Source organism: Molothrus aeneus, chromosome 27, assembly GCF_037042795.1.
Source record: "Molothrus aeneus isolate 106 chromosome 27, BPBGC_Maene_1.0, whole genome shotgun sequence".
Lineage (NCBI taxonomy): Eukaryota > Metazoa > Chordata > Aves > Passeriformes > Icteridae > Molothrus > Molothrus aeneus.
The window spans coordinates 4526260-4550049 of NC_089672.1; the positions used below are offsets into that span (position 1 = coordinate 4526260).

Below are 23790 nucleotides of genomic sequence, written 5' to 3' on the forward strand. Positions count from 1 at the left end.
GCATGGTGGGGAAGCTGCTCCAGTTGGAAGTGTTGGAGGTGGATCCAGGAGAGCCCAGCAGAGCTGTCCCAAGGGAGGGGAGGTGTCCCAGGGGCTGAGGCTGAGCTGTCCCACAGGCTGGGGCACAGACCCTGATTGTTGTGGGCCCTCAGAAGGACAGGGAACCTGCACAGGGCCGAGGAGCCAGGGAGATGCTGCAGAAAAGCTTTTCCCCCTTGGGAGAGCAGAATTTATGAATTTAAGGTGGGAGCATACAGGAGGTTTTGTGGTCGGTTGGAGCGTGGTGGAGTTTGCACATTGTCCCTGCAGTGAGTGGAGTCTGAGAGAGGAGACAGCAGCTGAATCCTGGACAGGCAGAGATCACTGCTCCCCTGCCCAGATCCACCTGCTGCTCCTGTTCCTCCTGCCCCAGCTGCCTCTGCAGGCAGGGAGCATCTCCCTGTCCTTGTGGTGCACTGCCCTTCCCTTCCCTTCCCTTCCCTTCCCTTCCCTTCCCTTCCCTTCCCATTGCTGCCTTCCCCATGTGCCAGCTGTGATCTTGCTGAGGGTTCTGGACTGGTTGTTGTCTCACTCAAGGACACTGAATTAAGCCTCTGTGTCACCTTGTTTAAGTGCCTGATTAAATTAAACCTTGCCTGACTGGATCAAGTGATGTATCTTTTCTTTTCTTTTTTTCTCCTTTCTTTCTTTTTTTTTCAAGATAACTCAAATTGGAAAGTTTGTGTCTCCTGTAGGATCCAGAGAGGAAATAAATCATGTGTTGAAAGAGCTTCCTTGGGGGCAGAGGGGGCTGTCACTTGCCAGGTCTCAGCTGTGCCCCATGCTGGGAATGCTCATTAGATTAATCTCTGCTGAGGAGCACCTGGGGACAGCAGCAGCCACGGTGTTTGGGACCCAGCCATGGGTGTCTCCTGCTGAAGGATCTTTTCCCAGCCAGAGGCTCTTTCTGCTCAGCTTCATTAGATGGTTAAGTTAGGGGAAAAGAGCATCTGTTTGTTGTGTAAACAAGTGGCTTGTGTGAAAATGTCACCTGCAGAGGATTGGGGTGGAGGAAATGTCTGTCTTCGTACCTGGATGCCAAAACTGGGGCTGTTCCTCTGTGTCAGGCTTTGCTAAGGAGCCAAGACTTCTTTCTTTATGACTCTTCCCCTTGGTTGTCCTTTCCACACCAGCACTTTTGCCCTTGCTGCCAGGAAGGATGGGATCATTCCGGAGCCTCTCCTGGCTCACGTTGGCTTTTCCCCTCTCTCTGTGCTTGTGTCTTCTCGAGACCAACTCAGCACAAATCTCCTGGGTCACTGAAGGGAATCTGTGAGGGATTCCTCCCTTTTTGTGGCCTGGCAAGCCCAGTATTATTCTTAGAAGGCAGGCAGAGTGTTTTTCAAGGACGCCCGACCAGAGGAATGTCATTCCTCCATGCGTGGGATGGAATCTGGGCTCGAGCTGGCCTGTGAGACACAATCTCCCAAGAACAGTTTTATTTACTCCCAGCCACTCTTCCCCTCCAGTCAAGGATGTTCTCTTGCAACATAATTGGTCCCAGTTCCCACCTTAGAAAGCTGTGATGTTCTCTGCGCTGCAGCTGCCTTTAATTTTTGGGGGGGATTGTTAAAGTTCACGAAAACAGTCACGTTTTACACCATCTGCTGTGTGCAAGGAGGTAACCAGGGTACAGGCTGCAGGCCAGGGAGTGGGGAGCATCCTCACTCTGGGACTGCACCTTCCCAGTGCTCCTTTGCCTTGCCTCCATTGGCTTTTTTGAGCAAGGGCTTCCCTCGCTGTGTTGTCCAGTGTGATGAGCCCCAGGTTTGGTTCCAGCAGCCTGGGCTCTCCTCCTGCAGCCCCTGAGCAGCCCTATGGAGCTCTGATGAGCCCCAGGTTTGGTTCCAGTAGCCTGGACTCCCCTCCTGCAGCCCCGGAGCATCCCTGTGGGTTTCTGATGAGCCCCAGGTTTGGTTCCAGCAGCCCCTGAGCAGCATGGGAGGCTCTGATGAGCCCCAGGTTTGGTTCCAGCAGCCCCTGAGTGGTTTGGGGGGCTCTGATGAGCCCCAGGTTTGGTTCCAGCAGCCCCTGAGTGGTTTGGGGGGCTCTGATGAGCCCCAGATTAGGTTCCAGCAGCCTGGGCTCTCCTCCTGCAGCCCCTGTGGGGTTTGGCAGCAGATCCCAGGGACAGAGAGAGCTGCGGGATGTGGCAGCGACCCCAGACCCGAGCAGAGAGCAGCATGAATATGTTTTGGCTGTCTGCTGCTTTGACTTTGACAGGGGATATTGGGGTGAATGATTTCAGGCATTGACAGGAGGGGCTCTGGGCTGACCTGTTTTCCCAGAATCATGCACACAGAGCCCTGAGCATGTCCCATCCTGGTGGGTGCAGACATGAAACGCTCCATGAGCGGGGCGGAACCAGCGCCGCTCGTTTCATCTGCAGCGCACGGAGTCATTTCTGTTTCCTTTTGAGGCCGAGAGGAAAAGCACAGCTTTAAAGAAGAAAAAAAAATTTAAAAAAAAAAGAAATAGAAGGAGCTGCAACTGGTTTAGCATTCTACAAAGTTTCTCCAAGTCCTCCAAATCTTTAATTGACTCAGGAGCATAAAATTGAGAAGGGGAGAGAGTGAGGGAGCGTGCGAGTGGCGCGAGTGATTTGAATAATTTATTGTCCTTTGAAGTTGCAAGAGAAATTTCAGCTGCCTTGGGGAGTAATTTCTCCCCATTCTGAAAGGGTTTCTCCTTATTTTAAACTCATTCAGAGGATGATAGTTTTGCATTTTCTGCATAATTAATGAGCATAGCTCCCCCCACTCTCACACAACCTCTAAAGAGTGGTGGGGTGATGAAACTTGGTGGTTTTTTTAATTAATAAAGTCAAATTAATTTGACTGTGTCCTCATCCTCCCTCACCTCCGTTGGAATCCATGGATTTATTTATAAATTAGTCTGAGCGTGCTGCTAGGAGTGCCGACAGATCATACAAATCTTTAGCCTGGACTTTGATTTGTTTGGATGAATTTGTGAAAAGATGGTGTAAGGTTTTTTTTTTTTTCAGTTCAGCTCTTGAAGATCACCTTGAGACTGGCTCCAGTGATCTCCCAGGGAGCCAGGAAGATCCTCCAGCTCTCATTTCCCTTTATCTGTCTGTTTGGGGAGCATCTGCTTGCTTTTGAGGCCGTTTGTGGGTTTTTTTCTCTATCAGTACTGTGATACACCCCTTTTCTTCCAGGATCTGCTAATTGTGATTAATTCCAGTAGCTGCCCCTTGAGGCAATGAAAGGGAGAGGGATCTTCTTCCTGGTGCCTGGGAGGGCTGCAGGACACGCCATCCCTTGACAGTGTCAAACATGAACAGGAGCTGTCCTCCCCCAGAAAAGCTCACCTTCCTCAATTGCTGTCTTTGATAGAAGAATTTAAGGCCTTGCTGCTGCTTTTCCACGTTTCCATTTCTCTCTCATTCACATCTTGCACTGTTTTCCTGGCTCATTGGGTCTGTGGTGTCCCAAAGCTGAATCCATCACATTCCCACTGCCGTCAGTTCTTTCTCAGCACCGTTGTTGAAATCTCATTTTTTTGGATTCTTTTCGGTTGATGTTCCCACTGCAGCTCTGAATGATGAGTGGTGTGGTTCAGAGGCAGCAATTGTAATGACTTGTGTGGTAAGAGTCCAAGTTCACCACTGTTGGAGGTTGTGCTCATCCTTTAGTCATGGCTTTATCAGGTCTTGGTTTCTCATTTTTGAGATCTCCTGTCCCAAGCTCCTCGACATCCCAGTTTCAATAAGCAGTGCAGGCTCACAGGACTGTTTAGACCCAGGTATTCCAAGCTTGTATATCCAGAATCTTCTTTTGTTCCATGGAAAATAAGGGCTGGAGTCTCTCACCAGAGGTTGGACAGGAATGGTGTAATGATACCCCAAGTTCTGGGCTCTAGGAATTGCACCTCACCCTGTTCCTGCAGACTCCTTCTCTTGCCTGAAGGAAAGGAGCAGTAAGTGGAAGTAATACAGCTTTTATTTACAGAGCGAGAGAGCAGAGCTTTATCAGACATATTTTATTTGCCTGGTGTGCCTTTCGTGCCCAGAAGATCCCCACATGCCTCTGTGGGCTGCCCCATCTTGGCTGGGCTCACCCTCTTGTGCATGAGCCCTGCAGAGCCGCAGGTGCGGAGCAGGAATTCCAAAACCCAGGAATTCCAAAACCCAGGATTTTCCTGGTGTTTACAGGTGCAGGGCAGGATTTCCAACCCCAGGATTTCCCTGGCTGTTTGCAGGTACAGGGCAGGAATTCCAAACCCAGGATTTTCAAAAGCCAGGATTTCCAACCCCAGGATTTCCCTGGCTGTTTGCAGGTACAGGGCAGGAAATCCAAACCCCAGGAATTCCAAACCCCAGGATTCCAAAACCCAGTATTTTCAAAACCCAGGATTTCCCTGGCTGCTTGCAGGTACAGGGCAGGAATTCCAAACACAGGATTTCCAAAACCCAAGATTTCCAAAACCCAGGATTTCCCTGGCTGTTTGCAGGTACAGGGCAGGATTTCCAAAACCCAAGATTTCCAAAACCCAGGATTTCCCTGGCTGTTTGCAGGTGCAGGGCAGCATTTCCAAACCCCAGGATTTTCAAACCCCAGGATTTCCAAAACCCAGGATTTTCCTGGTGTTTACAGGTGCAGGGCAGGATTTCCAAAACCCAGGATTTCCAAAACCCAGGATTTCCAAAACCCAGGATTTCCCTGGCTGTTTGCAGGTGCAGGGCAGCATTTCCAAACCCCAGGGTTTCCAAGCCCCAGGATTTCCCTGGTGTTTGCAGGTGCAGAGCTCTGGGTGCTCTCACTGACCAGGGCTGATCTCCCAGACCTCATCCTTGGCAGGACCCCGAGCTGCAGGAGCTTGTAGCAGTTTGTTTTGCCCTCGCTGCTGACTCTGCTGTCACTTTGCAGTGGCACAGGACCACGGCTGGGCTGGATTGAGATGCCATTGCCCCCTGGGAGCTGGCTCTGGGCTCCTTTAGCTTTTGCTCCTTGCCGGCTCCTCCTGTAGGAAATGTTTTTTTCATGTTCTGGTATCCCCTGTGGACTGAGGTTCTTTAGTGACTCAATCAGAGCAGTGGAGGTTGAGCAAAGAGCCAAATCCTTTTCAGCTGGGTCCTTTCTAGGTGGGTGGTGAATCAGGCTGCTGCAGGATGCCAATCTCAATGACATGGCCGGAGGAGAAGCTGTCTGAGCGATATGGCAAGGGCAGGCAGAGCCCCCTGCCTCAAGCTGCTGCTTGCTAACAACCTGGGATCGCTGTCATTGATGGACAAGGGGCCCTCATTAATTGCCAGGACAGCTCCTTGGGTCTCTGGCTCTGCTCTGGGCTGTTGTGCCTTGTTATGGGATGTGTGGACAGATCTGGGATGAGATGCTGATGGACAGCACCCGGGTACCCCCAGGGTCCTGGCTGGCCACGCTCTTGTGCTTGCTGGAGCTTCCTCATCAAGGGAAATATAGGCTGGATATTGGGAAAAAGTTTTCTACAGAAAGAGTGATGAAGTTCTGGAATGTTCTGCTCAGGAAGGTGATGGAGTCCCCATCCCTGGGTGTGTTTAACAAAGCCTGGATGTGGCACTGGGTGCCAGGGCTCAGTTGAGGTGTTGGGGCTGGGTTGGAGCTGATGACCTCTGGGGTCTCTTCCAACCCAGTAATTCTGTGAATTTGGGGGAATTTTGGGAATTCCCAGGGATCAGGGAGGTGGTGGAGTCACCATCTCCAGGTGTGTTTAACAAAGCCTGGATGTGGCACTGGGTGCCAGGGCTCAGTTGAGCTGTGGGAGCTGGGTTGGACTCAATGACCTTTAGGGTCTCTTCCAACCCGGTGATTCTGTGAATTCTGTGAATCCCAGGCTGCCATCCTCCATTTCAGCAGTGCTCATCTCCTTCAGCTCCCGCTCACCACCAGCAGCAGCAGCTTTCTCCTGGTCGTGCCAGCAGGTGAAGGAGGATCCTGGCCAGAGCTCCGCCTGCACTCCCACCTGGCTGCTCCTTGGCTGGTGGGAGCAGAGATCAGCAGCTGGGGCACCTGCTGTGCTCCCAGTGGGATGGGTGAGGGAAGGGAGGTGGGGAAACTGAGGCATGGGAGGAGGAGCTTTGTGGGATGGCCACACAGCTCCCCGTCCTGTCCCACCCAGCAGTTTCCATCCCCTGTGTATCGCTACACGTGCCCTCACCCTCAGCATGAATCCCAGCTGGAGGAATGCTCTCCTGGGCTGTATCAAGGTGCCCCTCACTGGAGCTGGGGCTCATCCTGTTTGCCATGGAGAGAGGTGGATCCTTTCCATGCACGGGGATGTGCAGGGGTAGCCTGGAGGAGTCCTGGCAGAGCAGGATGACTCCATCCCAGCTGCTGCTCCCAGGTGATAAGGAACAGCCCCAGCCCTGAAAACCAGCAGTTCCAACAGAGCAGGAGCAAGGATTATGCTTCCCCTCCAGCAGGCAGGATAATGTGGGTTTTCTCACCTTGCATGTCAGAACTAGGAGCACATTTTTGGTAGCCTCAGTCTCCTCCTGCCTCAGTGCTGCAGGCTCCCAAAGGTCTGGATCCCAGTGCACTGCAGACAGGAGCTTGTGTGGATGTGCCAGAGCCCCAGATTACCATCCTCATGTGAGAACAGCTTGGCATGTGCTGCCTCAGGCCAGCCAGGGGGAGAGCGGGGAGCTGGCACAGGGGTTGGAGCTGTTGGGCTTGTGCAGTGAAGGTGAACTAAACGAGTCCTTCATCTTCCTCACCCATTCTGTGTGTGTGTTAACTCCTGTGCTGGTGCCATCCTTCACTGCTGGTCCTTCCTCCTCTGGGGCCTTGCAGGAAAGCGGAGGGGAGGAAAGGAATCCTCCAAGTGACATTCCCCCTGCCCACAGGGGAACAGGCTGCGTCCTGTGGCAACCCAGCTTTTCCAAGGCAGGTGAGGGCTTTGGTGGCTCAGCAGCAGGGGAACAGCCAGGTGCAAGCATTTCACTTCTAAAAAAAAACACATCCTCAGTCTTTTTTTACCCTCCTCTGCCCAACCTTGCCAGTCCCATCTCCCTGAAGGGAGCCAAGAGCTGCTGACAGTAAGAGGAAGTCTCCATCTGAAGCCTATAATTATCCTGTCTGCCTTCCCAGAAAGGGCCAGTTGGGGAGCAGGCGTGCTCCTGTTCCCTGGGCCAGCCCTGCCCTCCCCTGCCTCCCCAATTACTGCCTAATGGACTTTTTATGATGATAAGACCGGGTTGGGGAGAAGTTATTGACAGGGAAATGGAATATAATTCACTCCCTGTTTGTTTGTTCTGTCAGAAAACCCTCATTTTAATTTTATTTGCGAGGCGCCGAGAAACGGCCCTCAGAAAGAAAAAGTGCAAAAAATCTGTCAGTAAAGCCCTGGGTTTTGTGAGGTTCAGAGTGTCTGCAGGACCCCTCCAAGGGGTGTCCTCAGTCCTGTGGAGTGCATCCATAAAAATGTGAGTTCTGGAGCTTTCTCAGTTGTCCTGAAGGAAAAATGTGAATTCTGGTTGTCCTGAAGAAAAAATGTGAATTCTGGTTGTCCTGAAGGAAAAATGTGAATTCTGGTTGTCCTGAAGGGAAATTGTGAATTCTGGAGCTTTCTCACTTGTCCTGAAGGAAAATTGTGAATTCTGGTTGTCCTGAAGGGAAATTGTGAATTCTGGAGCTGTGTTCCTGTAGCCCTGTGTGCAGCTCCCCCGCTGCTGCTGTGGAGCACAGCCCCATTCCAAACAGCCCATCCCTGCTCCCCACTCTCCATCTGTCTCAAATTTGGCTGCTCTCTCCTGTTTTCATCTGCTCTGTGGTTTGTCTCCTCCATCTCATCCTCACTTCCTTGCTCTGAGAGCGCCTCCCTCCTCTCCAGCCTGCTCCAGTTCTCCTGACTTGGAAGGGGCCCATGAGGATCATCAGGGTCCAACTCCTGGCCCAGGAATCAGCCCCAGGCAATCCCATTCTGTGCCATTTCCCCTGCTGATGTCTTCTCATTCCCACTGGTTCTCCCATCCTTCCTGCTTTCTGCTCCCCATTTTATCTCCCTGTCCCCTGGGGTGACAGAGCTGCTCCTCATGGAGTCCAGGGCAGGGATCTCCATGTACAGGCAGAGCACAGCAGCAGCTCTGTGTAAAACTGATCCCTGGGACAGCAGGAAAACCTTGGGGGCAGCAGCAGAGAAACCCTGGGAACAGCAGGAAAACCTTGGGGGTAGCAGCAGAGAAACCCTGGGAGAAGGAGAAAAACCCAGGGAGCAGCAGGAAAACCTTGGAAGCAGCAAAGAAACCCAGGGAGCAGCAGAGAAACCCTGGGAGCATGGCTGGACCCCAATCCCACCTTCCTGGACCCCAATCCCACCTTCCTGGACCCCAGTCCCACCTTCCTGGACAGGAATTCAAAGCACAGCTGCCCAGGGCTGGGGTTGTGGAGCGTCTTGGGCTCATTCTCCAGCTGGGAGCAGTGGTGGAAAAGGGAGATGGAGTTCCATTAGAGCAGCAGAAAGCTCCAGCCCAGAAACCAAAGGGAAGACGGAGGAGGAAGAGGAGGAGAAGGGGGGGGGGGGTTTATTGCTGTGCATGGCAGTGGGAATGACATCAAATTTGCTCCAGGTTGCTCTGGAAATTAGCAGGAGGTGAGAAATAACAGGGAGAGATGTCTCATTCCAGCTGACACGGCTTGGTCATTGGGAAATTCCAGAAGAATTTCAGTTTTTATCTTCTTCCCCCAAGAAGCACCTCCTGGGGAAGGTCTCTGAGCTCTCTCTGGCCAGGTTTTTGTGGTTGTTTTGTTTTCCTCTCTGCCTTCCAAGGCTGCAGCTGTGCTCGGTGCCGCCCGGGGTGCTGAGAGTGGAGCAGGTCCGTGCCCTGCTCCGAGCTGCGTGCGGTGTCTGGAGCAGGACAGACAGACAGACAGGTGTGAGGGATGAGGGCTGTCACCTCCCTGCCTCGTGGGACAGCTGGGGGTGCAGCAAGGGCGAGCCCAAGGTCAGCTGGGCTTGCACCAGAGCCAGAATCCCAATTATGGGAGCAGTCTGGAGCCCAGGGCAGCTCGCTGGGTTGTGCAACTGAAAGCAAAATAACCTCAGCCATGAGTGGCTCCGTGGTCTCATCTTTTACCTTTGCTCGCAGAGGTGGAGCTGCACTGAGCAAGTGTCTGTGTGTGTGTGCACAAAAGGGTGAATTTCCTTCTGATTTTGGGCAAGGATGGAAGCTGCCTCTGCCTCTCCTGCAGCATGGACACCCTCCCAAGTGGGTTCTCCATGGGGGATTTGGGGCTCAGACCATGGGGTCGAATTTCCTCCTGCTGAGTGATTTTGGGTGTGGATAGAAGCTGTCTCTGCCTCTCCTTTGCTGCAGGTGGAACAGGAGTGATGAGCACCAGGAGGGCTGTGCTGGTGGGCAGGGGCTGCAGCCCAGGGCAGCTCGCTGGGTTGTGCAACTAAAAGCAAAATAACCTCAGCCATGAGTGGCTCCGTGGTCTCATGTTTTACCTTTGCTCTCAGACGTGGAGCTGCACATCTGTGTGTGTGCACAAAATGGTGAATTTCCTTTTGATTTTGGGCAAGGATGGAAGCTTTCTCTGCCTCTCCTGCAGCATGGACACCCTCCCAAGTGGGTTCTCCATGGGGAATGTGGGGCTCAGACCACTGGAGGTGGAGGAGTGATGGGGTGGAGGGGAAGGATGAGCACATGGATGATTTGCTGGAGGTGGAACAGGAGTGATGAGCACCAGGAGGTCTGTGCTGGTGGGCAGGGCAGCTCGAAAATGCCCTCCCTGCTGTGCCCCTGCTGCAGCTGCAGCTCTGGGGCACTCTGGGGGCCAGGGCAGAGCCTGCCCCATCCCCAGTGGGATGATGAGCTTTGGTCACTGGCCAGGGAGGAGCTGCAGCTCTGTGTGGGTCAGCAGGACGGGAGTGTGGGCTTCCACAGAGCTGCCAGCAGGCTCCAAAAATGGGGGAAAAAAACCCTCTAAAATAGGTGTTTTGTGGCTGCCTTTCCTTTGTCTCCCTGGATTGCTGCTGCTGTGGGCGAGGGGCCCTTTCAGGCGGGCTCCTGCTGCTCTGTGCTGAGGCCAGCTGGAAAACAAGAGGGTTTGCCTTTCTTGGCAGCCCATTGTGAGGGGCTCTCCTGGGGCTGGCAGGGGGTTTGTGAAGCACACAGGTGAATTTTGTCACCTGCAGCCAGCACCAGGTCCCTGCTGTGGGGCTGGAGGTGGGGGGACAGAGCTGGAATGGGGTCAGGGGGATGCTGAGGCGCCTCTGCAGAGGGACAGTGGCACCCACACTGGGGCCAGGGACATCCTCCAGGCTGTTCTTGGCACCTGTGGGGCCAGGAGGAGACAGAGTGGAAGGGGACATGGGACAGTGTTCACAGGGGTCTGAGGATGAGGGAGGAGACGAGGATCTGACTCCATGTTTCAGAAGGCTGATTTATTATTTTATGATATATATTACATTAAAACTATACTAAAAGAATAGAAGAAAGGATTTCATCAGGAGGCTGGCTAAGAATAGAATAGGAAAGAATGATAACAAAGGCTTGTGGCTCGGACAGAGAGTCTGAGCCAGCTGGGCTGTGATTGGCCATTAATTAGAAACAACCACATGAGGCCAATCCCAGATGCACCTGTTGCATTCCACAGCAGCAGATAACCATTGGTTACATTTTGTTCCTGAGGCCTCTCAGCTTCTCAGGAGGAAAAAATCCTAAGGAAAGGATTTTCCATAAAAGATGTGTGCGACAGGGACATGTCCCCCCCAGAGCTGCTCAGGTGGAGCTCAGGAGGGAGCAGCCCAGAGCTGCTCCTGTCCTGTGGTGTGTCAGGGAGCCTCAATTCCTGCCCAGGCTCTCTCCACAACCCCCCCCTGGTGCTGCAGGAGAGCAGCCAGCTCTGTCCAGGCCTGGGGAGGGCAGGGCAGGGACATGGTGCCCATCCATAACTGGCTCCTTCTTCTTCTCCCCCTGCTGCCATCAGCTGTCAGCTCAGATATGTGAAGCTCATTTGTTCTCCTGCCTGTCTCCCACCCCTCAAAGCACCTCTGGGTTCCCCATCCCTCTCCCTGTCTCTGTTTTTTGATGTTTCAGACAGGCATATGGTGGCTGGGCTGTCTCCCTCGCTGCTCGTCCATCACCGCCCATCCAGCGTGGCAGCCCTTCCTGAGGGACTCTGGGTGTAAAGGCTGAGCTGTCCCCTCCTTCTCCCCACTCCTACACCCCTCCAGCCTCCCTGCTGCAGAGCTCTCAGCCTCTTGTGTCATCCTTACAGGGAGATGTTGGCTGCTTTTTTTACACGACTGTGTTCCAGTAACTTTTCCTGCTTTGGTGTCGCGTGGAAGGGGGAAGGAGGAGAGGGGAGAGGAGGCAGCAGCATCTTTGTGTTTGGTGAGGAGCTGCCTGGGTGTGCAGCAGCCCTGCCCCGTGGGCTGGGGGAGGAGGAGACCCCCACCCTTCTCACCTGAGCCCCAAAATCCTGTGGAGCACAGGGCACAGGAACCAGGGGGGATTTCTCTCTGTCCAAGGGCACAGGAACCAAGAGGGATCTCCCTCTGTCCCTATGGAATCCAGGGCACAGGAATCAGGAAGGATCTCTCTCTATCCACAGGAACCAGGGGGGATCTCTCTCTATCCCAGGGCACAAGAACAAGGAGGGATCCCTCTCTATCCACAGGAACAAGGAGGGATCTCTCTCTCTCCACAGGAACCAGGAGGAATCTCTCTGTTCCTGTGTGCTGGTGGAGCTGCCAGGAGGGTTTTCTGTCTGTCCTAGGGCACAGAAACCAGGAGGGATCCCTCTCTATCCAAGGGCACAGGAACCAGGAGGAATCTCTCTCTCCACAGGAACCAGGAGGGATCTCTCTCTCTGTTCCTGCAGAGCCCAGGGCACAGGAACAAGGAGGGATCTCTCTCTATCCACAGGAACCAGGAGGGATCTCTCTCTATCCACAGGAACCAGGAGGGATCCCTCTCTATCCAAGGGCACAGGAACCAGGAGGGATCTCTCTGTTCCTGTGTGTTGGTGGAGCTGCCAGGAGGGATTTCTCTCTGTCCAAGGGCACAGGAACCAGGAGGAATCTCTCTCTATCCACAGGAACCAGGAGGAATCTCTCTCTCTGTTCCTGCAGAGCCCAGGGCACAGGAACCAGGAGGGATCTCTCTCTATCCACAGGAACCAGGAGGGATCTCTCTCTATCCAAGGGCACAGGAACCAGGAGGAATCTCTCTGTTCCTGTGTGCTGGTGGAGCTGCCAGGAGGGTTTTCTGTCTGTCCTAGGGCACAGAAACCAGGAGGGATCCCTCTCTATCCAAGGGCACAGGAACCAGGAGGGATCTATCCACAGGAACCAGGAGGGATTTCTCTCTGTCCCAGGGCACAGGAACCAGGAGGGATCTCTCCATCCAAGGGCAATTTTCAAATCAACAGTTCAGCTCTGATTCTCACCCATTTTCCAAGTGACCAGTAAAATCTAGTGGGTTGGGTGGTGGGGATTTTTTTTTGTTTGGCTCCTTGTAGGCAGCTGGGAGTTGCAGGAGCTCAGGAAAAGCCCCATGCACAGACAGCTCAGCCCCAATCACCCCACCCTGAGGCAGCACAGGACCCCACAAAGGGATGCTGAGCCATGACTCCAAATTCAGTGGTTTTTTTGGAGCGCTGTCCCTTTCTCAGGACGGAAATAGAACCTTGTTTTTCTCCTCGTCTCAGCTCTCATCAGGCAGCCTGCACCCATTTAAATGCATACGTGACATTAAGGTTTATTAGGGGCTTTTATTTTTAGGAAATGAACTTGCATCAATAAAGTGTTCTTAAAAGCCCTGGATGTTTTTAGCTGTACCTTCAGAATTGACTTCTGCAAACCCTTCAGATATCGAGCGGAGGTGAGGGCAGGAAGGAAGTCAGGGGCAGAGGGAGCATTTATATCTTAGCCTGGAGCAGAGTTTGGGTTTTACCTTTCTCAGATGCAAGACAGATCCCCCAGTGCCAGTTCCTCCAGTGGGACCTGCCTGATAACCTTTAGCTGTAACATTGCAAAGAAGGCTCTGACCTCTAAATATAGATTTGGATATTTATAAATGCACTGCTTTGTACACACAGCGTTCGGTGGGACGTAAACAGCTCCAGCAAATTGTATTTACCTCCAGCATGGAAACAAATGCTTGATTGCATCACATGAGCTTGCTCAGTGCCTTTTATTTATATACTGCTGGCCACGGCAGGCAGGGAAGGGGAGAAGGTTTCCTTTTGTCTTTTGACCCCTAAAAGACCCTGGAGATTTCTCCCCAGCTCCCTTTTGCCCCCATGGGGGAGGCTGTTTGCATCTTCTTTTATAGCCCCCTGAGTATGAGCAGATAAATACACACAGTTCAGAGTCACATGCTCTGCTCTTCTCAAGAAAACAGACGGCAGCTTTATGATCTGAGTGATTTTATTTGAAGACAGCTGTTGGCCTTGTGATTTAAATATTTCAATAAATTTTAAACTAACTAGATGAGAGGAAACCGTTCAAGGGAAACAGGTTAGAGCACGGAAGGAGGGTTCCCAGAGGGTGGGGGCAATGTGGGCCCTGCACAAATCCTGCTGGCCTTGGCTTCCTCTGGTGAGCACCTCAGAGAGCCCATCCCAGGCTCTGCCATCCCTGCAGGGCTGCTCTGAAGGCAGGGGGATGATGATGGGACCAGGGAGGGGCTGAGGGAGAGGTGCTCAGGTGTTGTTCTTTGCCTGAGTGTGTTGAGGCATTGCTGCCCTGCTGCTGGCTCAGGGGAGGTTGGAGGGGACCCTGGCTCCCTCCTGGAGCAGCAGGAATCCCCTGGGAGTCTCGTGCTGGGCAGAGGGGAAGGGCAGGCTGGGCTCTGCTCCTGCCTTTGGCGGCTGCCCTGGTGGTTCTGACCTGATCCCAGCTCTGTGCCCCATCACAATGGACCCGTGAGGGCCACAGGAAGGACTTGCAGGTGGAAGCAGAGGTGCCACAACCAAAGGGGTTTCACATCCTAAAGCCACTGGCCTCAGCCTCTTTGTGACACCATTGTCCTCAGGATCTCTGTGTGCCAACTCCTGCTCCATCTGTTTCAGGGTCCTTCTCCCACCTTCTCCCCTTCCCTGGCTTTGCTCCTGTAAATCTCCCCTGTTCTTGGTGTTTTGGCCATCTCCAAGGGGCTGGGAAGTGCAGTTCACTGTTTCTAAGTGTTGTTTTCAGCTCCACCAGCTGCTGGTGATGCTCATTAGATGGCTTTTGCAAGGGCAATTTCCCCTGTACCAAACAATTTAAAAGCCCACTTTTCAGGAGTAAAAGAGGTTTTGCAACGTTGAAATCTCTTTGAAGGATCAGGCCCTTCATCATTTTCTGCTGGGGCTACTTCATATGTAGAGTGGAGGTAAAGGCTGCTCTGAAAAAGGCCAAGAGGTTTAATTTCAACTGGGATCATTAAGAATAGCCACAACAACATTACTATTAATTACAAACCGTGTTTGTTGGAGTTTGTCTTTGTGAGTGCCGCTGCTGATGTTTCCTTTTTTGTCCCCAAGGTCCCCCTGTGTTCATTAAAAAGCCTGTGGACCAAATTGGTGTGTCAGGAGGGGTGGCCTCCTTCGTGTGCCAAGCCACTGGAGACCCAAAGCCAAGGGTCACCTGGAACAAGAAAGGGAAGAAAGTGAACTCTCAGAGGTTTGAGGTAAGAGATGCCCTTGAAATCTGATGTCACTGGGAAGAGAGACTGACACAAAGCAGCCCCTGCTCCTCTTTGGCCCCCCTAGACCTGATAATAAAGGGGAATTTGGAAGGGGAGGGGTTTTAACAGCAGGAGGAGAGAAATGCAGGCTCTTGGCCATGTCAACAGCTGGGTTTGTTCCAAAGCAACAGAGTACTTGGCTCAATTACGTTATTGAAGATTTTTATTTTGTTTTGTTGGGTTTTTCCCCTTCCTGGGATATAATATAACTTCCTGCTTTCCTAAGAAACCCCAGCTAAGCTGGTGGTACTTCAGCTCTGTGAATGTACCTTTCATACCCATCTGTGGCTCAGCATTTCAACCCTGGGACAGTCTGGAGTAAACACTGCAGTTGTTGGCATCCAGACCCAAGCAATTGGCATTGTTTAGATAGAAATGAGAGCAGAGGAGCAAGGACTGGGAGGTCATCCTGTGGAATTTGCTGTGGGACTCAGCCCTGCCAGGCAGCTGTGTGCTCAGAGGAGCTTTGTGCTGTCAGCTGCCCCTGCAGATGGAGGAACAAGGCAGGGCTCCATTTTTATTTTGTTTTCCTTTGGTCTGTGTCATCCTCCTTCACCCCAGTTGTGCTCTGAACACCCAGCCCATCACCACGGCTTGTTCTTTCAGAGCCTTACAGATGCACCCTGGGGGTTTGGTGGGTCAGTGGTCACTGGCAGGGCTTGGCTGTGGCAGCTCTGTCACCTGGAGCTGTGGGGAGAGCCAGGCTGAGTGTGGGGAGCTGAGGCTCTGCACTGGGGGTGTGTGTGTGGTGTCTCTGAGAAGCAGCACCCCAGGACATTGATGATGTGTGTGTGATGGTGTTCGCAGGGGTTTCAGGATGAGGGAAGAGACGAGGATCTGGCTCCGTGCTTCAGAAGGCTTGATTTATTATTTTATGATATATATTACATTAAAACTATACTAAAAGAATAGAAGAAAGGATTTCATCAGGAGGCTGGCTAAGAATAGAATAGCAAAGAATGATGACAAAGGTTTGTGGCTCAGGCTCTCTGTCTGAGCCAGCTGGGCTGTGATTGGCCATTAATTAGAAACAACCACATGAGACCAATCAAAGATCCACCTGTTGCATTCCACAGCAGCAGATAATCAATGCTTACATTTTGTTCCTGAGGCCTCTCAGCTTTTCAGGAAGAAAAAGTTCCTAAAGAAAGGATTTTTCATGAAAGATGTCTGTGACAGGTGTGTGTGTGTGTGTGTGTGTGGGTGGTGTCTCTCAGAAGCAGCAGCCCAGGGCACTGATGATGTGTGTCTCTCTGTCCCCAGACCATAGAGTTTGATGAGAGTGCAGGAGCTGTCCTGAGGATCCAGCCCCTGAGGACCCCCCGGGATGAGAACATTTATGAGTGTGTTGCTCAGAACCCCCATGGGGAGGTCACTGTCCACGCCAAGCTCACCGTGCTCCGAGGTAAGAACCTGCCTCAGCTGGCTGGGAAGGCTCTCAAAAACCCATGGCTGAGGTACAAAATCCTCCTGGGTTTGGAGGGTTGGTTGGGTTTGGTTGGGTTTGGTTGAGTTGGTTGGGTTTGGTTTGGTTTGGTTGAGTTTGTTTGGTTTGGTTGGGTTTGTTGGGTTGAGTTTGTTGGGTTTGGTTGGGTTTGTTGGGTTCATTTGGTTGGGTTTGGTTGAGTTTGTTGTTGGGTTGGGTTTGTTGGGTTTGGTCGGGTTTGTTGGGTTGGGTTTGGTTGGGTTTGTTGGGTTGGGTTTGGTCGGGTTTGTTGGGTTGAGTTTGGTCGGGTTTGTTGGGTTGGGTTTGTTGGATTTGGTTTGTTTGGTTTGGTTGGGTTTGGTTTGTTGGGTTTGGTTGGGTTTGTTGGATTGGATTTGTTGGGTTTGGTTGGGTTTGTTGGGTTGGGTTTGGTTGAGTTTGTTGGGTTGGGTTTGGTTGGTTTAGTTGGGTTTGTTGGGTTGGGTTTGTTGGATTTGGTTGAGTTTGTTGGGTTGGGTTTGTTGGGTTGGGTTTGGTTGGTTTAGTTGGGTTTGTTGGGTTGGGTTTGTTGGGTTTGGTTTGTTGGGTTTGGTTTGTTCTGACCCGTCAGATCTGTTTGCTGCTCTTACCCCCAAGAGGAATGAAAGTGCTGTGTAAGAAATAGAGCTAACCCTCACTTCAGGGGGTTTGACTGATGGTGTGCTGAGGTTCCTTCCACCCTGAGTTATCCTATGACTCTTATGATCTTCCTCCCCTCCAAAAATGCCTTCCCCAGATTTAGGAGCAGCACCAGGAGCTCCCCATTACACAGAAATGCAGCTCCAGGAAAACCCTCACTGAGGAATCACTCAGTGGGCCGGGGTTAGGGTCATTATTATGGATCTGCATGGGCTTTCACACATTTGGTAGCAGCACAAACGTTTTTCCTTGTGCAGGATACCTATTGTGCCTTTCTGGGCTTCTCCCCTCTTCCCAGAGGTCCTTGGCTCTGTGCACTCTCCAAGAAAACAATTCCCTTCTCCATTTTGTTCTGGTTCTTTTTCCCACTTGTCCCTGTTACAGAGGATGTTTACATGGATGCCTCCCTCGTGTCATCTGTTTGAAATATGCTCCCTGAACTGGATGTGGGGGAGGGAACAATATGCTGCTGCTCTGGATGCCTCTGGATGTTTGCTGTTATTGCCCTGGAGATCCCCAAAATCCCTGGGCGAGGCTGGGTGCTAAAACCTGACCCATTTGAGGGTTTGGAGCACCCACCAGTGATGTTCTCTGTTCCAAGCACAGGGCAGTGCAGGTGATCCTGGCAGGAATGGGGTGGTGGGTAACTGCCTGAGAGCTCCCAAGGGGAATTCAGCTTGGCTGTGGGTGAAGCCATGGGTGTTTGAGCAGCAGCAGCAGCAGTAAAAGCCATTCTCTCTGCAGTGAACAGGACTAACAGCAATCCCAGGAGCTGCAGGCAGGAGCCCCGCAGGGCCAAGGGGTAGCTCTGCCTATGGGCCAGTCAGAAATTCCAGTGTTCCCTCCAGGAGCAGCTCAAATCCTTTTGGATATTTATGTTTGAACAGGCAGTGAGCACGTCCTTCATAGTGCAGAGCAGGATTGGCGTGAGACTCCCCAAAGTGCAGCAGGGAATTCACAGCAGACACGAGGGGCACAAGGCAAAGCCCCCAACCTCCCTTTTCAGCTGGGAATATCCCTGCCTGGGCTCGCTGCTGTCAGGATTTTGGCTGCCTGGGAGCGTGGGGGGCTGTGGTCCAGTCATGCCTGACAGATTTGTGTAGGTGCCTTAGATGTGTGTGCAGCTCCTGTGCCTGGCATGGCATTTAACCTTCTGTTGGAGGGAGGTGGTGGGATGGAGCTGTCAGGAGCCTGGAACGGTGCAGTGTGACAGGAGTGTGTCTAACTGTGGTTATCCCAGAGGGTGGGAGCCTTATTCTTCACACTTATTCCCATGGATTCCTTTGGAGCTGTGACAGCCTGGGAGAAGGGCCCCTGCAGTCATATTCAGAGCTGTTACCCCTTAAATTCAGCTACAAGCAGTGGCAGGGGAAGGTTCTGCAGTGATATTCAGAGCTTGTACCCCTTGAATTCAGCTACAAGCAGTGGTAGGGGAAGGTTCTGCAGTCATATTCAGAGTTTGTACCCCTTGAAATCAGCTACAAGCAGTGGCAGGGGAAGGTTCTGCAGTCATATTCAGAGTTTGTACCCCTTAAATTCAGCTACAAGCAGTGGCAGGGGAAGGTTCTGCAGTGATATTCAGAGCTTGTACCCCTTGAATTCAGCTACAAGCAGTGGCAGGGGAAGGTTCTGCAGTGATATTCAGAGCTGTTACCCCTTGAATTCAGCTACAAGCAGTGGCAGGGGAAGGTTCTGCCCCTGCAGTGATATTCAGAGCTGTTACCCCTTGAATTCAGCTACAAGCAGTGGCAGGGTTGGGTTTTCCTGCAGTGCCTTCAGTGTTTTTAATGCCCTGCCCACCAGCAGTGAGCTGCAGGGTGTGGGATCATTGCAGCTCTCAATCATCAAGGTTGGGAGGACCTCCAAGGTCACCAAGCCCAACCTTTGAACGTGCCCACCTTGCTCCCCACCCAGAGCACTGAGGGCCATGTCCACTTGTTCCTTGGGCAGGGATGGGCACTCCAAACCTCCCTGGGCAGCCCCTTGCAAGGCCTGAGCACCCCTTCCATGGGGAAATTCCTGCTGGTGTCCAACCTGTGCCTGCCCTGAGCCATCTCCTGCTCTTCTCTCTGGAGCAGAGCCCGGCCCCACCTGGCCACAGCCTCCTGCCAGGGAGTTGTGGAGGCTGAACCAGGGCTGAACTGAGCTCGGGGGCCATCCTGAGGGACCAGGGCTCTTTGTGATGTGTCCTTGTGCAGCTTTTCCCTCTGGGATCAGCACCATCCACATCGGGCAGAGACAGGGACAGCTCAGGGGCTGCCTCTGCCCACTGCTGACTAATCCCAGCCTCTGCTGAGCCCACCAGAGCACTCTGAGTGTGGCTCTGCTCTCACAGCTCCCCTGCTCTGTTTGCCTGATGTCAGGGACCAGCTTTGGAGTCTCCTGGAGCACTGGGGGTTCCTGTTCATGGAACCTGAGGGAGCAGGGATCACCTGCAGGGTGGGCAAGGCGATGCTGAAGAGCATCAGGGAAACAGATCTTGTAGCATATCCCCCCTTCTCTCTCAGCTGGAGTTACTCCACCCTCCATCACTCCTCAGCTCTCACACAGCAGAGTTTGTCTCCTCTTTATCAGCGTTTTCAAGTGCTGGGGGTACCTGTTCATGGAACCTGAGGGAGCAGGGATCACCTGCAGGGTGGGCAAGGTGATGCTGAAGAGCATCAGGGAAGCAGATTTTGTAGCTTCTCTCTTAGCTGGAGTTACTCCACCCTCCATCACTCCTCAGCTCTCACACAGCAGAGTTTGTCTCCTCTTTATCTGCGTTTTCAAGTGCTGGGAAAGTGAAAAGCACCGAGCCAAAGGCACTGATCTGCACAATGACAAAGTGAGCATGTTGGCATCCACTCCTCTCCCGTTCCTCCCCTCTTCTGCACTCACCCACTCTCCTGTTTGTCTTTTCTCTCCCTGCTCAGCCTCCTCCTCTGTGTCTCTGCTCTCACTTGCAGAGCTGGTGCTGAGCAGAGCGAGGGGGCAGCCTGGAGATGGATGGGAGCTGTCATTTCCAGAACCTGTTACCTTGGCACACTCTGGAGGGTGGAAACCTGAGCCCAGCTGCTGCAAGCAGCACGGGGGGCTCTGGGGCAGCTGTGCAGCCTGTGCTGCTGGGATCCCACACGTTCCTGGGGGTACCTTCCTGCATTTCCAGCACTGCAGCATTTCCTCAGCACCAGTGCAGCCTCCTAACAGCAAATAGCACAGAAAACATTTCCTCTTTTCAGAAGAGAAAGCAATACATCCTTCCCTACTAGATGCAGCTGCTGAAGGGATCGAGCACAAGCCCCTCTTGCTTTTGCACATGATTACTCCTGGATCAGACCCTGCTAGAAACCCACATGCCTTCACTTGAAAACAGGAAACTGCAGGAGAGGAAACCTTGGGGAGCTTCTGAGCAGCAGAGCTGTGATGGACACTGTTCAACTCGCACAGTCCCTTCCCACCAGCTCTGCTGGCTTGCTTGTCCTTCCTGCTCTGCTTCTCCAGGGATCCCAGTTTGGGAGGGCTCTGGAGACTGCCTGTTCTTCCCACAGCTGGCTAGACACAGTGCCTGCAAGCCTGACTCCTGCAGAGCTCAGAGAAAAAGAAAGAAAGTGGATTTGGGAAGCATTTTCCAGTTGTTTCTGACTCCAGCTGCTGTTGTTTTTCGTTGTAACTCGGGCAGGAAAAAAGGTTGTTGGCACAGGCACCCCAGCCCCCAGCTGGTGGAGATTCTCTAAGCTGCCCACTGCCAAGAAGGATATTTATACTTACATTTATATTTATAGGTATATTTATATTTTATATTTATAATTAGATGTATATTTATATTTTATATTTATATGTATATTTATACCTGTATCTGCATCTCTTGGGACGGATACAGACGGAGAGGCTGTGGACTCCCCATCCCTGGAGGTGTTCCAGGCCAGGCTGGAGCAGCCTGGGACAGTGCAAGGTGTCCCTGCATGGCAGGGGTGGGATGAGATGGGCTCTGAGGTCCCTTCTGTCCCAAACCACCCTGGAATCCCATCTGTGTCCACATTTATATCTCTATCATCTCTGTCTGTGTTATGATGATTATTATTACTTCCTGCATGCTGATTATCCTTTCCCTCCCTGTCTTTAGTAGCCTGAGAGAGGCTGTGGAGGCTTGGCCATGCTGTCAGAGCTCAGTGGGCTCAGGGGACAGGCACAGGCTGGGTTTCAAACAGGGACCAGGCTGCCTCAGCTCTCTGCTCTGTGGCAGCTGATGGAGGGGGTTCTGTGGGGGTTACTCCTGTGAGCCATCAGTAAATGCAGCACAAAAAGCAGTGGTTAGTCCAGATCAGTGTAAGGGAGAGCAGAGTTTGGTGTGCCCTGACCCAGCCCTGGGCAGTGCTGGTGCTCCTGGGGCTGGGAAGGAGCAATCAGGGGGAGAAGGGGCTGTGGGGCACTCAGGGCTCTGGGGCTCCCTCCTGGGCTCTGTGGACAGACTTTCACAGCTTCTCGTGTGTCCCTCTTGGTTTCCTTTCATGAAGCATTCAGGCATTTCTTTAACGATTCCAGCCTGAAATCTCCCTCGCACATTCCCTCCTCCAAGAGCACATCTGGTGTGGGAATGTGTAAAGTTCTAGCAAGGTCCCTGTGGTTTGTTGGGTGGGTTTTTTTTTTAGGTTTTTGTAATTGCTGGCTTTAAATCACAAAAGGTAAACAAGAGGCAGCTCTGGATGCTCAGCAGAGTGTCCCATGGGAAAGGGAAGCTGCCCCCTCCAAAATGTTACCTTGCCATTTGGAAAATTCCTGGCAGTCTTTCTTCAAACTTGACTTGTTTTGCTTTTCTTGTAGTGACCTGAAAATTGGGTGACATTGACAGCAGATTAATTCTGTAGCTCCTGAATAACATCAAAGTAATTTTACCAGAGATGCCTGTAGAAGGAGGGTACCTGGGGACACGTTAGTGGAGGGAACACAGGCACTGCCTGCACTGCTTTGGGGTGCAGCACACATATCTGAGGGTGCCTTTAGTGCCTGTGAGCCCACAAATTTTAATAACATTGTTAGGCTATTACTGCTTTCACGGTGGAACTTTCAGCTCCAAAGAAATGGAATCAACAGACAGAGCACATTACTGAGACTGAGACTCCTCCCTGCATTAAAAATTGCCTTTGTCTGGGCAGTAACAGAGAACTGAGACACAGGGACAGACACATGGGTGGAAATAACTTGTTGATGTAATTTCACAAGGCACACAGTGCCAGGATACCTGGGGACAGGGCAGCTCTAGTATTCAGAAACATAATGAAAGGAACAGGGACAGGTTCAAGAGTGCTGGATTTTGATTTTGATCCCGATTAAAACTCGTGTCACTCGAGCTGCTCCATCCCTGTACTCCTGCTTCTTCCACCCTGAATGAGGACAGCTGACTGTAGAGACCAGCCAGCATCCACATCTCCAGAGGAGAGTGAAGAATCCCTCCTCCTCTTCCCTTCAGAGCATCCTCATGGCTCTCTGCACCGGCTGCATGGCACGGCTGCTCACACTCACACCCTCCTCCTCTAAATTATTAAACAACTGTGTACACCCTGCGGGGAAAAGAGCACAGCAACACCCTCTTTATCTTCCTTAATCATCCTCATTTCCAGCACAGCTAATTAGCTACACCCACAGTGACAGGGGGTCAGAGCAGCCCTGGACCCTGGCTGTGTGTGCACCTGAGCTGGGTCCAGGCACAGAACGTGTCCCCAGAGGGGATTTATTGTAAATGACAGCTGAAGTGCTCCTCTCTCTCTTCCCCTGCCTCTCTGCATCCCTCCTCCCCTGTTCTTTCTCACCCTCCTTTGCTCAGTGAGGCATTGAGGTGTTTCACCAGCTGGAGTGGGGGGCTCTGAGAGCTGGGTCTGGGTCAGGGATGAACAAAGGTGTGGGGCTGTTCCTTCCCATGGCATGAACAAGGTGTGGGGCTCCTTTCCCATGGCATGAACAAGGTGTGGGGCTCCTTTCCCATGGCATGAACAAGGTGTGGGGCTGCTCCTTTCCCATGGCATGAACAAGGTGTGGGGCTCCTTTCCCATGGCATGAACAAGGTGTGGGGCTCCTTTCCCATGGCATGAACAAGGTGTGGGGCTCCTTTCCCATGGCATGAACAAGGTGTGGGGCTCCTTTCCCATGGCATGAACAAGGTGTGGGGCTGCTCCTTCCCATGGCATGAACAAGGTGTGGGGCTCCTTTCCCATGGCATGAACAAGGTGTGGGGCTCCTTTCCCATGGCATGAACAAGGTGTGGGGCTGTTCCCTCCCATGGCATGAACAAGGTGTGGGGCTCCTTTCCCATGGCATGAACAAGGTGTGGGGCTGCTCCCTCCCATGGCATGAACAAGGTGTGGGGCTGCTTCTCCCCATGGCATGAACAAGGTGTGGGGCTCCTTTCCCATGGCATGAACAAGGTGTGGGGCTGCTCCTTTCCCATGGCATGAACAAGGTGTGGGGCTGCTTCTCCCCATGGCATGAACAAGGTGTGGGGCTGCTCCTGCCCATGGCATGAACAAGGTGTGGGGCTGCTCCTTTCCCATGGCATGAACAAGGTGTGGGGCTGCTCCTGCCCGTGGCAGCTGCACCTCAGGAAAGCTCTGCCTGCAGAGCCAGCACGGCTCCAGCAGCAGCAGCTGCCCAGATGTGCCCTTGAAGCATCTCCAGCTTGTGCCTGCTTCTTTTGTTCCTGCAGTTGCCTTCAGGAGGAGATTTCACAACCAGAACCGTTCCTGGTTTATTCAGGGACAGCTCTGGGGGTGTTTGGGGATGGGTGGGGAGGGTGGCAGGGCACGTGTGTGCATGTCCCGTGGGGATTGCAATGAGGCTGTAACTGCATTGTTACAGGGAACCCAGCTGGTGAGGGATGGAGCAGTTCCACTTCCCTGAGAGGAAGGAAATGTGAGCCCTTGAATGGGAGCAGCCTGTGATGTTCAGAGATGCTTCCCCTGCTCATCTGATCCTCAAATCTGATCACGCCTCCAGTCGC

At 52.6% G+C, this 23790-nt stretch overlaps 1 protein-coding gene across 1 annotated transcript in view; it reads left to right on the forward strand.

The window, feature by feature from the left end:
* PTPRS (protein tyrosine phosphatase receptor type S) overlaps positions 1-23790 on the forward strand; it is a 165674-nt gene that overhangs the window by 68202 nt on the left and 73682 nt on the right. Inside the window, exons 3-4 of the mRNA XM_066566510.1 lie at positions 14514-14659; positions 15980-16121. Coding sequence (XP_066422607.1) covers positions 14514-14659; positions 15980-16121 — 288 coding nt within the window. The remainder of the gene's footprint in view (positions 1-14513; positions 14660-15979; positions 16122-23790) is intronic.